At 32.1% G+C, this 15,327-nt stretch overlaps 1 protein-coding gene across 5 annotated transcripts in view; it reads left to right on the forward strand.

Moving 5' to 3' along the window:
• Positions 1-15,327, forward strand: part of LOC146534520 (cyclic nucleotide-gated channel alpha-3) — a 79,473-nt gene that overhangs the window by 53,180 nt on the left and 10,966 nt on the right. For all 5 annotated transcript variants that reach the window (XM_085193671.1, XM_085193670.1, XM_085193673.1 and 2 more), the window contains exons 6-8: positions 2,451-2,638; positions 3,465-3,962; positions 15,055-15,198. In XM_085193671.1, coding sequence (XP_085049797.1) covers positions 2,451-2,638; positions 3,465-3,962; positions 15,055-15,198 — 830 coding nt within the window. The remainder of the gene's footprint in view (positions 1-2,450; positions 2,639-3,464; positions 3,963-15,054; positions 15,199-15,327) is intronic.

The following is a 15,327-nucleotide window of genomic DNA, read 5'->3' on the forward strand; positions in this document are numbered from 1 at the left end:
TTTTTTTTGAAAGCTGGACTGTTATGGATGTTCATAAAATTTTTAGATCTTCAATTTTTATATGTCATTGAAAAATGCTCATCGCGGATATAAAAAAAACCAGTGAAATTTAAAGCTTGAATTTTATCCCGAGAGAACACATTTCACATTAATGTTTTTAAAAGGAATTCTATGTACGGACACAATCGTTTTCGGGATGCCAATTATATAGTGATAAAAAACGTAAAATCTATATTTTATTACATACATATATTTGTAAACTTCCTGTTTAATTCATTTACATTAAAGTTTACGGAAATTTCACAAGTAACACTATTTTATAAATGACTATGTACTATTATTTATCTATTTATTGTAAAATATCAATATCACCTTCACGCTCTATCCCGCATATAGCAGAGTAGACAGAGGGCCTAGTGTTAAGACACTCCGCTTCCCATTTACCGCTTCCCAGAATTACGAATTTCATTTTCTCGAGCGGGAACCGATCCCACAACCTGTCGCGTTTAGATTTAAAAAATATACCGTCAATAATAGCTAATTCATTTCAATGCACTTCGAAAACGTAAATTGCCGTTTCACAAGTTGTAGCCTCAGCAAGCATTGTCTCTATATTTAGTTCCTTTATTTAATCAAGCTCGAACTTATAGAACGCAATTGTTTGTCTAGCGGTAGTGTATCTAATTCAGTTATTTTATTGTTCTAAAGTAATTTAGTACGAACAAGTTAGGTACGTTATATTTTTCAAATCAGCTTCACGCAGGGTAGGAAGGAACCTAGTGTTAGACACTCCGTTCCCCACTTTCTGCTGTATTCGTGTTCATATTGTTCAAGTTTACATTCATGATTTTTGCTACATGTTGTTTAGTTTTTATAAGAATTAACCCATGTTTCAATTATTAAAATGTAATATAATACAAAAAAAAATTCTTTCACAAATCTTTATTTACCATCTACCTACGTGATAAAAGTATCAAGAATAATTTATTTAATTATTTCATTTAGATTTTACGCTTTGGCGTATTAAGTACCTAATATAATAATTAATTCCATATAATAAATAAATTATAATATTTAATTCTACCATTTTTTAATGTATTAAAACTAGCTATACAGTTCATTCACCATAGTCGCCGAATATACAAGCTAGCTATTCAAATTGTGTCAGTCAAAGATAATGAATCTGCCATTATTGGTACCCAGCACAGCCTCACGTATTAATTGGAAACACTCCTATCCTTGTGGCGTACTCTCTCTCTCATGTGGTAAGGGAGATATTCAATTATTTCACCTGGTACATCGAGGATGTACGTCCTGATATCGAGCACAGTATCTGAAGTCAGAACAAACAGCCAAACTAAATGTTAGCCTAGTCACTTTGTTATTTGGTGTAAAGTTTGTTGCTATCCATATATTCGATTTGTATAGATATATATGTATGTACATATATACATAGAATTTACGTAATTAGTGATGTCAGCCGTTACTGGTTATGGGTTCGATCCTTATTCATCGAAATGAAATATTAATTTAAATTTATATTCCGTCATTCAGCACACAATGTCTCTAGAATTTGGCGGAAAGTGTGGAGTGTCTTAAGCCTAGGTTCCCTCTGCCTACCCTGCTGTGTGCGGGATACAGCGTGAAAATTGATTTCTGGGTGGTTCACAAGGGTGTGACTGTCATGCGACGGTTATGGGTTCGATTCCCACTAAATATTTACGAAACGAAATATTTACTTAAATTTATATTTCCGTTTCTCCGCTCTGGTATAGAGGCAAAAGCGCAGCGTTGAACTTCGCCAATGCCTCCAGAATTCGGCGGAAAGTAGAGAACAGAGTGTCTTAACAATATGTTCCCTCTGCCTACCCTGTTGTGTGCGGGATACAGCGTGAAGCTGATTTTTTATTTTAGATAAATGTAGATATATGTATAGATTGTATAGATACAATTAGCGTAATTAGTAATGCTTGATTCGTATTCTATTGAAATAATAGTACATAAATTATCTATCTGATATCTAATAGAACATCAGATATCTGTAAACGTCTCAAATTACCACACTGTTTGTACTAACGGGTTTGATTTATGCTAATGCCGAGATTGAAATGAATATCAATATATTGTAATTCAGTTTACGTATATTTAATTGTATAATTCTATATAAATTATGCATATGTTTAAGGTATGGTAGATTTGATAAATAATATAAGAGTAAATTCTAATGTAATATCTAAAGCAATATTATAGCGCATCAATAATGAAAAGTAATGTATTACTTATCAAAAGGTACTGAGGTAAGGTGGCTTAACCCTTGGGTAATTTGGCCTACTTGCTATATGCGGGATACTGCGTGAAGCTGAAAAAAAAGATATGAGAAGATCTTTACACCATTTTTTGAAATGACAGAAGCAATAACTTCCAAATATAATTTATATTTTTGTTCCCAGCGTAAGCAGAGGAGGTCTCCGCCGACGCTCGACGTACACCAGCGGGCGGCTACGCACGGGGCCGAATTGGTCTTTCGTATTCGATCCTGCTGGCCGTTTGTGCTATTATTGGTCCATGGTGGTCTCACTCGCCTTCCTTTACAACCTCTGGGTCATCGTATATAGGTTCGCATTTCAAGAAATTAATGGTAAGTATCACATAGCCTTTTAATTTAAATAGACTTAAATATAGATTAGACTTAAATATTTTTATAGTAACTTCTATCGACATCAAATTTTCTTTTAACATATTTTCCAAGTTTTTGATAGAAAATATTCTATATAACACCTTCGTCCGTTTTCATCTTCGGATGGAGTTGAATGAAAATGTTTAAATGGATAAAAAACCAATTTTGATTCTATTTCTTATGCAAAAGACGTTCGTTTAAGATGGCTGCCTAGATTAGTAAAACGAACTAGGTTGCCGCGACTTGGAGCTTCCAACGCATAGTTTCCCTTAACTTGTTTCCTAAAGAATTAAACTACTTACCTGAATTGCTTTTACGAGTTTAACATTGCACGCCGAGGGAAAATTTGATGGTAGGAAGGTTAAGGTTTTTATGTGCTTGTCAATGTTTTACCGTTCGAGTTTTTATGTTGTATTTTAATGTGAGTGAGTTTGTTACGAGTTTTATTATGATTCCTATTTGGAAGAGTTAACACGTTTAACAACAAGCTATAAGGTTCATAAAACATTTTTTTTTATTTCTTAATGACTTTTCTGCCGCGGTTATAGCGGTAGGGGGAGACCTTCGAAAACACAGTATCAAAGATACTGGAAGAAGGTCACGTAAAAAGCTTAAGGACCCCCCGGAGGACATGTAAGACAGTGGACGAGGTGAAAGAGGTATGCAGAGACCGTAGCATTTGAGGGTCACTCCTCTCTGACTACCCCGCTAGGGTTATAGCGTGAAGCTAGATTAGATTAGATGACTTTTCTTGTCCCTATACTAATATATGATTGTTTTGTTTCAGGAGAGACGCTGATAGTTTGGTTCTGCCTAGATTACTTCTCAGATTTTCTATACTTAGCAGACATTTTGTTTCACTTTCGGACGGGATATTTAGAAGACGGCGTTTTACAAACGGACGCGGCGAAGCTGAGGGCTCATTATATGAATTCTACAACGTTTTACATCGATTGCCTCTGTTTACTGCCTTTGGACTTCCTTTACTTGTCCATAGGATTTAATTCCATTTTGCGCTCCTTCAGATTGGTAAAGATATACCGTTTCTGGGCATTCATGGACCGCACTGAACGACACACAAACTATCCTAATCTTTTTAGATCGACAAGTTTAATTCATTATTTGTTAGTGATATTTCATTGGAATGGGTGCTTGTACCATATAATATACAAAAACAATGGGTTCGGTAGTAAAAACTGGGTGTACCACGACACAGAGACTGCAGATGTAGTGAAACAGTATCTACAAAGTTATTATTGGTGCACGCTGGCGCTAACAACGATAGGTGAGTTTTGTATACTATTTTTTTAATTTTTTACGACTTTTCCTATAAACTATAAATGTTTGTGTAGTGATACATATATTTCTATTTTTATTTTTTTTGTGGACAAAATTTACTTTACGCTATTGTGGTTCAGCTTTGTTCTCGCTGTGGATTTAAATGTATGTATTTTACTACCACTATTGAATCAAAACTCTAAACTCTATTAAAAAAAGAATAAGCATGCACAATAAAATTGTAGTTTATATCATAGGTAGGAAATTTGTTAAATTATAAATATGTTATGTATTATTTATGAGATTACCCTTCAATTAAACGTTTTGTATACAAATCATCCTAATACACTCTTATTTTCAGTCTGTTACGCCAGATAAAATGACAAACTTTTGACAACTCGGTTTTTCTTTAGATATGTGAAGTATAGTCACATCTAAAGAAAAATTGAGTTAAGTGTGAGTCGGACTCGCCCACCGAAGGTTCCGTACCAATTTCAGAATTATGGTTCAACAGAATGTACGAATTATAAAAGTTGACAAACTTAAGTTTGCGACAGCACAAAATGAAAGCGTACGACCGTACGCTTTCATTTTGTGTGAAATTAAAAACTATTATAAATTTGTAGGATTTTTTATATTATTATAATTTTGCATTTTTGAGATTATTTCCTTCACTTGTACAAAAAGTTCTCACTTATTACCTATCGTATAATTGTAGGTCAACGGAGGTTTTAATTAATTTGCGGGCATTTGCTTAGTAGTTTTTACGTGAAAGTTTACCAAATATACATAGTCAACATATTTTTTACCGTGTATAAAATTTCATTATTTAATTTATAAAATTATTTTCTGTTTAAAAAAACCTGTAAATCGCATTAAAGGCGAATTGTCAATTCTTTCCAAAACCAGCTATTGTAAGAGAACGCTGAAGCTGACGTCGTTAAAGTTGACGGCTGCACAGATTACTTTACGTGACATCATTTTATTATAACGCAAAAATATATTCATCAAAAAAACCTCATAAAAGGCACTCGCTATTATAAAAAGTACTTTGCGAATGGACTAACAGTTTAAATATATATGTACGAGTACGTATAAATTTCCTTTTTTGCATTCTGTTTCAATGAATCTTAGAATAAAACAAGAAGTGTTGGATCTAAAAAAAACAATATATAACAAAATTGTAGGGCAATCCCTAGAGTCAAACTCTATCGGTACCAAGTTAGTTACGAATATTTATTTATTGACGTTCGGTATTTCTTTGATATTTTCGTCAATAGATTCAGTTGTTGGTACTTTAAAATCATGATTTTATTTATATTTCATTAAAAATAACTTTGTAACGATATCTGTTATGTTTGTGTTATCTAAAATAACACAAACTTTAATTAAAATATTTATTAAAAAAATATTGTTTTTAATAGGGTCTTACGAATTGTTAATAGTGAAAAACAATACACATTTGAATATAAGAAAAAAAGAAAAGATATAATTTCAAATTGTTCATTCAACAATTTAAGTATACATATGTACGAGTATATTAGACAACAAAAAAGTAAATCCGAATCTCCTTCATTTTATGTGATGCGAATAAAATTCACGTATTTTTATGGGTTTTAAATTGCTGCCGGGCGGAACGTTCCAGCACGTGCCTTACGCAAATCCCTTGATGCTCTATCTAAATGCAGCCTGTATGTGAAATTAAATGCTTACGTATTGCGTAGGTGGTGGAAGGTGGATTTTTTGGTACAATTTTGGCCAAAATTATCTGTTTTAATACTAAAAGCGTAAGCTACGAAACAACAAAATATATTTTTAAAAGAGTTAATATGTGTGTTGGATTAATTGAGAAATAAATAAGAATTAAAATTCAATCAGCTTCACGCTGTATCCCGCACACTGCAGGGTAGGCAGAGGGATCCTAGTGTTAAGACACCCCGTTCCCCACTTTCTGCTGAATTCTGGAGACATTGCGTGTTGAGTGGCAGAACTCAACGCCGCGCTTTGCCTCGACACCAGAGCGAAACGATGGAAAAATAAACGTAAATAAATATTTCACTTCCTCGAGTGGGGATCGAACCCACCGTCGCATTACAGTCTCACCCTTGTGCCGCTGCGCCACGACTGCTTCAATTGAAATTATTTGATTTTTTTTTTAATTTAAATTTAATTATTTAATAATGTAAAATCACTTTTATTAGTTTAAAGCAATGTGGTCGTGACGGCTAAAACAAATAATTAAAGTTCTTCGTCCAATACATTAGATTGTAAACAAAAACAAGTTCATACCATATTAGATCACGTAAATAGTTTACATTATGTTTATTTCCTGTTAGACACGCAATACGAAGTAATACTATATCTATGCTAGTGGCCGGCGCGCGGTTTTGCCCGCTTCTTTTATTATTTAATGTTATTAAGTAACTAGTAAGTTAAGTTTATTTAGGAAAAATTGATTGGTTATTCTGTGACATAAAGTAGCCTGTGTTGATCCATAACCCCAAACGGCCAATGACTGTGCCTATATCAGTTCAGCTGTTCCAGAGGTTATACTGGTCAAATTGAAAGACAGACAAAGCTAAATTTATACAATTTTTTGTTTGTATTTCAGTATCGTGCACTTAAAAAAAAAGCACGGTAATTTTCAAATCATAGCTGACCACTTCAATTTTATTTAAAAAAAAGCCGAATATTACTTAGTAATTTCGTTTTATTTAGTTATACCTTTATATTCCGCGCAAAATTTGGTATAAATTATTAACTAAATAATTTTGTGAAATATAATTTTAAAGTAGTCATCATTAGCAAAAAAAAAATTTAAATAAAGTCTTTAACAGTTATTATAAATACATAGAAGTAATAATAATATATAGGTTAGGGACGCTATCAAGTAAAAAAAAATACTAACGCAACTTTATACAATATTTAATTTAATTTAATTATCACTTGTTTCGATAATAACAGTATCGAGTCCGGCCCTGTATCGGAGGTCGACACTTTCCGCCCATAAATAGGGCGATAATTGCAGGAAAGATAGCGCTTATTTATAAGGCTAATGCCGTGCAAATAGAGAATAACTGGGAGGAAGCATGATACTATTTTTCTCGAGCGGTAGTTTTTTTTAATGAAGCAATATAAACCTTCGGGCATTATTCTCTTTTAAGTTATAAAAAATTGTTTTATGTAGAAAAGACATTTTACCTTTTTGATTAATAATGGTTTTTGTAACTATTTTTATTTGCTACAAGCATATCAAATCTATTTTATTTAAGGATTTAGAAACTTTAATATTTAAAAATTACGTAAGAGTGCAATTTATTAAAATTATTATGAATTTATATTAGTTATATATAAATGATAAGTAGGTACTCAATTACTAGTGTTTTGCTTCAAGAAAATCTATTGCTATATAGTTGCTTGTATAGTGTGACTGTAAACGCGAGATGGTATGAGTTCGATTCCCACTCAAGGAAATTAAATATTTAATATTTTCATTCCTTAGCTCTGACGCGGCTTAGAGTTTCGCCAATCAACGCCACATTGCTTTCCGAATTTCCGAAAAAATAAAAAAAAACATGTTATGGAATAGCTCATGTTTACGAGTATCATTAATAAATTCCTTAAAACACACGAGTACGTATAATACGAAAATTTATTCTCCAATGATAGAAGTCAAGTGGCAATACGAAATACAGGTCAAGATGAGAAATAAGTTTAAAGTATATTAATAATGAAGAATATTCATACTATTTTTTATAAGAATTCGTCATTCATTTCTATACTAAAAAAGTAAAATTAAAATTAAATTAAATCAGCTTCACGCTGTATCCCGCACACAGCAACAACCTAGTGTTAAGACGCTCTGTTCTCCACTTTCCGCAGAATTCTGGAGGTATTGCGTGTTGAGTGACGGAACTCAACGCCGCACTTTACCTCGACACCAGAGCGAAGAAATAAAATATATAATTAAATAAATATTTCATTTCCAGGGGATCGAACCCACAACCAGTTGCTTTTACAGTCACACTTTGTTCCCCTGCGCCACGACTGGTTTCTAACAAAAGATTTTTTACGAGGATTTAAAAAATAATTTCATATATTATCAAATATGGGGACGCGCAGAAATGGGGACCACGGTAATGACACTGGGAAATGTCAGGAGATGTTTGAATGTCTAGCCTCATTTCGTTTAATGGCGGTCGTTTGAATTTTGCATTCACGTACATCTACTTATTTTAGTCGGGGTATAATATATTGGCTATTATGATATTGTGCTTAATTGCTTAATATATTGTTTTCACTTTACAAATCTTTGTTCTTTATAACGATTAAATTTACCCATTAAATGTATAGTTAAGAGTTAATTTTTTTTAGAATCACGCTGTATCCCGCACACAGTAACCAAGGCGTGCCTCATTTTCCACAGAATTCTAGAGACATTGCGTTTTGATTGGCCTTTGCCTCGACAGAGAGAAGAAATGGAAATATTATATATTTAATTACCTCGAGTGGGAATCGAACTGACAACCTGTCTCGTTTACGCTTGTGCCCTTGCCAAACGACTGTCCTCCAAGTTAAAGTTTGAAATTCATATATTCTTATTCTGATATACTCGTATAAAAACAATAGTTCGCATTGTTAGCCAAAAGTGTATTCCAAAGTTCTGTCATTAAACACAGTGTTACGGTATGTTACGGTATGTTACGGTTAATGGAATATCTTCAACAGGATCTCTCTGTCTACCCTGCCAATGCAGAATAAAGGGAGAATTAAAACAAAAATAAACGAATTAAATTTAAAAAAACTAACAAAATACAAATACTTACAATGTAACTATTACAATTAAATTGTAAATAATAGATTTATTTTGTGAGATTAAAGTTTTTGTTGCCGTCAACCGACATGTTGACGTTAAATTATGGTTCCGAATTTAGTGAAAGAAATCTTGTTTGAGATAGCGTCCCGTTGTGGTCCTATTGTACCTCGCCGTGTGACAGGGTTGATCGAACTTTTAAATTGCAGCAATTCTGAAATATTTCCTCTATTTATAGCAAATATTTTTTAAGTATTGGTGTAAATAAATGATGATAAATTTAGGGATTATTATTAAATACTATTTATCTGCACGGGTACACATACTTAGTGAGTTTAGAGATTTAAAATATACTAAGCTAGTTTTTTTCGCGTTTTCGGTAATAAATATCAAAAGGCATTGTTGTGTTTAACTGTTACAAAACTTATATTATACTGCTTTTACTCTATTAAATCTTACAATTTTATATAAAAACTGTTTTAAAAGTTATGATGATAGTTAGATCTTATGTATCGTGCATACGTAGGGTAGGCAGAAGAAAATTTGTTTAAAGACACCACCCCACTTTGCGTTGAAATGAAAATAGTTCATAGCCCCGAGTGGAGATTGAACTCACAACCGTCTCGTTACAGTTACAGTGAAACTCTAAGCCACTCGGCCTCAAATTCAAATTTATTTCTTGAATGTCAATAAGAATTGATAATTTTAATAACGAAAAGCTTAACACAGAGTAAATACAAATAAATTTTGTCTTTGAGGAATTCTTATTTAGAATTGTCCTCTGAAAGTATAATGTATATATACCAAATTAAAGAAAAAAATATTTAATTATTTTAGATAAATTCAGTTTCATTTCAACAATGGAAATTAAAGTAAGAAAAATTTCTACCGACATAAATAGCCTGTGGAAATAACTGTTTTGTACGTTCATATAATTTATTATTAGACAAATAAATCCTAACTTACTTTTGATTTTTTACAATACTTTCTTTTGAACACTTCTACTTTCCCTGGAGTGACCTTTTTTGTACAGGTATATATTAAAAAATAAATAAATCATACATAAAAATAATAATAAAATAATATATACTTATTGACATATTTAATCATGTTTACAACACTAGCGAGACCATAAAGTGTTACAGTGTTACAAATTCATTGCAAATACAACACTAGATTAATACATAAACTTTCGGGCGTTAGTTTAAAACTATTCGCATGTAATAGCTGGTGGCAGTCTCGGCAATTTCCCTATAAGACACTATACACGTCCAGTCCAATAAAGCGGGGGTTCATAATAACTTTAATAATGCGGCTACCCTCCAAAAGTTTAGAAATGGTAGATTACGGTATCGGATATAATATGCGGATGCTAATGTGACCCGAACGAGTTTTCCGTTTGCTATTTGTTTTATTTGATAGCCGAATTATTAACTTTTAATACTAAATGCCTTTGGGAGAATATTTTAACATTTTTTTTCAGCTTCACGCTCTTTTGAGTATATGGCAGGGTTAGCAGAGGGAACCTAGTGTTAGGACACTGTGTTTCTCACTTTCCGTGGAATTTTAAAGGCATTGTTTATTGAGTGGCGGAACTCAACGCCGCAATTCATCTTGCTATCAGGGCGAAGAACATAACACTTAAAATTCTATTTTAACATAAAAACCTGATTTATCTTCTAAGGAAAATATTTTAAGCAGATTCTACTAATTTTATTACATTACTGAATGTTGCTACTTTTTTACAGTTAGTTCCGATCAGTATTATAAAATTATATTGTAATAATCATGTTTCTGTTAAGATAGACAAGAAAAAAAACATAAACAGAATGACGTATCATTTATCTTCTTTTTGAGGTTTAAGCATAACTGGGAAATATAACTGAATATAAAAAAAAAATCCCTAGTACAGCTTTCTTAAAAATTCTTTAGATACCCCGCAATGCACGCATAGTAATAATAATATATTACACATATACACAGAAACCACATTTAAGTTAAAATCTACAGACTACGTTTAAGAATAATAATATAATTCCAGAGAATTCCATGTTAGAAGATGCTTGTGCAAATTGCAATTTAAATTTAAACGACATTGGAATAAAATTTAATGAGTTTTAAGAAGTTGTCTTTGTTTATAGAGACCTTTCTTTCTTGTAAATGAACGACAATGTTAACGCATTACGTTGGCTCCGACAACATTTAAAATGGAGAGGTTGACAGGTAGATTTCTTTTTCCGTCTTTGAATATTTTCGGATCTGAATATTAATTTATACGCTTTTAATGAAGTGTTTTTGGAACGAGAAATAAAAATAAACCTTTGACTATTTTCTATTTTCATTTTTTCTATTTTCAATGTATGAAAAAGAAACATATAAAACACAGCTAACCTTAGTGAAGCTAAAAGTGAAATTATTAATGAATAATTTTACGTATATAGATATTAATATAAAAGTACTACCACTAGCCGGCCAATTTCATGAAAATTCAAACATAATGGAAAATACGGATAAAATTGCTAGCACAACACATCCCTTTGAAAGCGTGAGACAGAGTTGCTTATACTTTTATTATATAACGCTTTTTGATGTTGTTGTTAAAAATATAAAAATAACTTTTGTATCTTTTTAACTTTTACTCTCTTCAAAGTAATTTCCGTTACCAAATTAATGATGTCTGACAATCACTCGACAACATTCAATCGTTACTGATCGAAAGTTTTTCCTTTTGGCCTCACTTCTCAACGAAATCAACCCTCATTAGGATAATATTATTCTGAATAAAAAATAGGAGTTCTTCTAATTTTCGTATAACGGTTCATTGGAGGGGTAAAAAAAATAATTATTTGTCATCATCGCTTAAAATATGTTCTGTTTTAATCAAATATTAAATATTTTCTTAATGACTTAAAGACTAGCACAGTGTGAAAAATTAAAATACATAAATAAAAATATATTTAAATTCAATTATTTATGAGCCGGCACTTGCATGCTGCAATTAGGTACCGAGGTTAGACTGGTAAGGTCGCGGTTGGTTGCTCTTCCAGCTCTTCTTACCACAGACGCAAATTATACATGAATTATCGTATAAATATTATTAAGGGAGAGACGAGAGTATTAAGTCTTCATTTTGGATAATATAATAATTAAACATTTCTGTTTGAAATATAAAAAGAACTACTTAAATATACATATTTAGAAATAATTAACAGCGCTGAAACGTGTTACAAATAAGGCTGTCTCCAAATTAACCAACAAATGGTAACCGCAGTACTGACAGTCACATTCCAATGGTAAAATCATTAAATGAATCGTGCTTATCATTATAATGACGTTACCATAGTTTACCATAGTTACAAGTTACCATAGTTTACCATAGCTTTTTTATTATTAAGGTAACATGACCTAAAAGATTTGTTTACATTCTGTTACCGACAAAAGCAAATAGCAATATAAAAAGATAACATGCAGAGCGCGTTTATCCCTCTGTCTCGCTGGAATCAATGTCGTTGTAAGCCTCGTATATTGGTCCTTTATACTGCACCTGTTGTAGAGAAGTGACAAGATTTATCTCTGGGTTCTGGTTTTTGATTGTATAAATATTTTGATTTTGACTTATATTGTTACAAGGCCAGTTATGGCCCAGGGGTGTAATTGTGCGACTGTATCTTGGTGCGACGGGTGCGGGTTCGATTCTCACTCTGGTAACAAGACAATGGGCGGCGTTCAGTTCTGATAGACGCAATATCCGGAAATTTAAACGGAAAGTGGACAATGGAGGGCCTTTACAGTATTGTTCCTACCCTGATAATTGCGAGAATAATATCGTAATTTTATTAACATTAATTTGAAATAATAAAATTCAAATCTAATATTACAAATGCAGTTTGACTCTACACGTCTAACTCAAAACTTAGTTACATTTTAAAAGCACACTTATCATTTCTCTATATAATTAAAGTAAAAAACAATATTTCATAAACCATCACACATAAAAACGTACCGAATATTAAATGATATATCCCTAAAAGTAGCTTGAAAGAGCGCCCCAGCACACTCGTAACTCATACCAACGATAAGAGGATATTAGAAGTATAAACTGGCACAATAGCGGGCGAGCGCCACAAGACGGATCACTTCTCAGGGGCGACATCACGAGGTCGCACTTATATTTTTAGCAATTACTTTGAATAGTGTAAACAATATGAATATACAACCTATTTATTAATATTAAACTGCGCTACAATGGGCTTAAATGCTATGAAATCTGGTGATACGTTATGGGTTCGATTCTCACTTGAGGGAATGAAATATTTAATATTTTCCTTTCTTCGTTCTGGTGTTGAGAAAAAACGAGTGTTGAGTTTCGCTACTCAACACGCAATGCCTCGAGAATTCAGGAAAAAATGAAGAAAATGGGGAACTGAATGTCTTAATACTAGGTTCCCTTGTCTACCCTGCTGTGAGCGATATACAATGTGAAGCTGAAATATAATTTCTACATTTTAGACTAAAGGTTAAGCAAAAGTTTAGTTACCTCAAAGGAGGTCAAACACACAACTAACGTGTTTGTAGACAGACGCTGTCCCACTGCGTCACTCTGGGCTTAAATACTATGAAAATCTTGATTTTTTAAAAGACTTATTAATCTTAGGTAACTAATTTTAATTTTAATTTTCTAAGTGGCGAGTAACAGGTTTAATTGCCTAATCATTTTCACTACTCTTGGCAAAGGCGCAGCAATCACTACTAAAAGATGTAGCCTGCAGTTGCTTCACCTTTTATTATATCTATAAAATTTTACAATTTCATTACGTTCAAACTAAACGAGTTTTCACTATTGAATTTTATATTTAGAGAATAAATATCGGGAGACTGTAAGTTTTTCTTAAGAAAATTCTTAAGAAATCTTTTCTTTAAATTATTGAAAATCTAAACTAAAACACATTGCAATATCAGAACCCGTTATACTCTTCTTATACTACTTTCAACATCACCACTAAACTAGCACTTCTATTTTACTACACAAGAGTAAATTTTATAATACTTTCCATATTTCATATTAGAACAATGCAGTCATGAGGTTTATTTACTGAAAAAGAATATCTTGAATGTAAACAGAAAATGTCCTAGAATATACATGTTTGTTCAATTCATTGTTATTCATACAAGATGAGTTGCATTCTAAAAATGTGTATTGCATGCCTGAAATATCAATAAGTTCAATATTTATTTTATAAATGCAAGGAGAAAACTAATAGCTCGGTTGCGCTTAAGTAGTCAGTTCTGATAAAAAATGCAAAATAATATGGAAAGAGGTTTTAATACAATTTTAATTGTATACTTTTTTAACTGTTGACTATTATTTATTGAACACCAAAATAACTGTAGTAATAAAAGAAAACTTATAGGTATTTCTTAGAAAAAAAATATTAAAAATTTATACTTGTAGTTCATTTCATACAATATGACTGCATAATTCCGCAAATTTATATTTGTTAACTTTTATAAATTGAATTTCCCGTTAACCTACAATCCTAAAATTAATACGGAATCCTCGGTGGGCGAGTGCGACCGGTTGCGGCTTGATCGGTTTTTTTTAATCTCAGTCAAAGGATTGACTTTTTCTTTATTATATTTACTGATTTTTTTTTATATATTTCTAAACCCTTTCTACCTGTACAAAACAAAATATAGAATAACATAAGAGCTACATAATTATTCTCATTTTCATATCCTGCTCACTTTCTTCGTTCTTTGTGGGTATTACCAATAATTTAATTAATACAAAGCTCCAAATAATATTTCAGAAACAAAAAGGAAGTATGAGAAAAGGATTACTTATTCCCATACTTCCTTTCTGTTTCTGAAATTTTTACATAATTGATTATAGAGATAGATATATAATACTTCCTCATCATACATATCAAAAATTATTAAACTAGGCTTTAAATAATTTGTTCCTCATTTTCATAATATTTTTAAGTAGTCATTCTTATGTGACTTATATATATTTTTTTGTAGCGTCACGCTGAATCCTGCACACAGCAGGTAGACAGAGGGAACCTAGTGTTAAGACACTCTTCTCCTTATTTTCCACTGAATTCTGGAGGCATTGCATGTTGAGTGGCGGAATTCAACGCCACGCTTGGCCACGACACCAGAGAGAAGAAATAAATATATTAAATATTTTATTTCCTCCAGTCGCATTTACAGTCACACTTCATGTTTATAATATATATTTTTTATCTATATCAATTATACTATTTGATACTAATGTTGACAGGTGACTTGCCACGGCCGAGAAGTAAAGGCGAATATGTGTTTGTGATAGCACAGTTGTTATTCGGGCTGCTGCTCTTCGCTACAGTGCTGGGGCACGTTGCGAACATCGTAACATCAGTCAGTACGGCGAGGAAGGAATTTCAGGGTAAATTATTTTTATTTTTTAACTACTCTCTTTCTACTACTCATTCAACGCGATCTTTCAACCATTGAGGAAAAAGATCGAATTCTTTGTGTATATATAGTAGATAGCCTGAAGATCAAATGTTAGATT

Source organism: Heliconius melpomene, chromosome 11, assembly GCF_056956725.1.
Source record: "Heliconius melpomene rosina isolate 202511_hmr_F chromosome 11, ASM5695672v1, whole genome shotgun sequence".
Classification (NCBI taxonomy): domain Eukaryota; kingdom Metazoa; phylum Arthropoda; class Insecta; order Lepidoptera; family Nymphalidae; genus Heliconius; species Heliconius melpomene.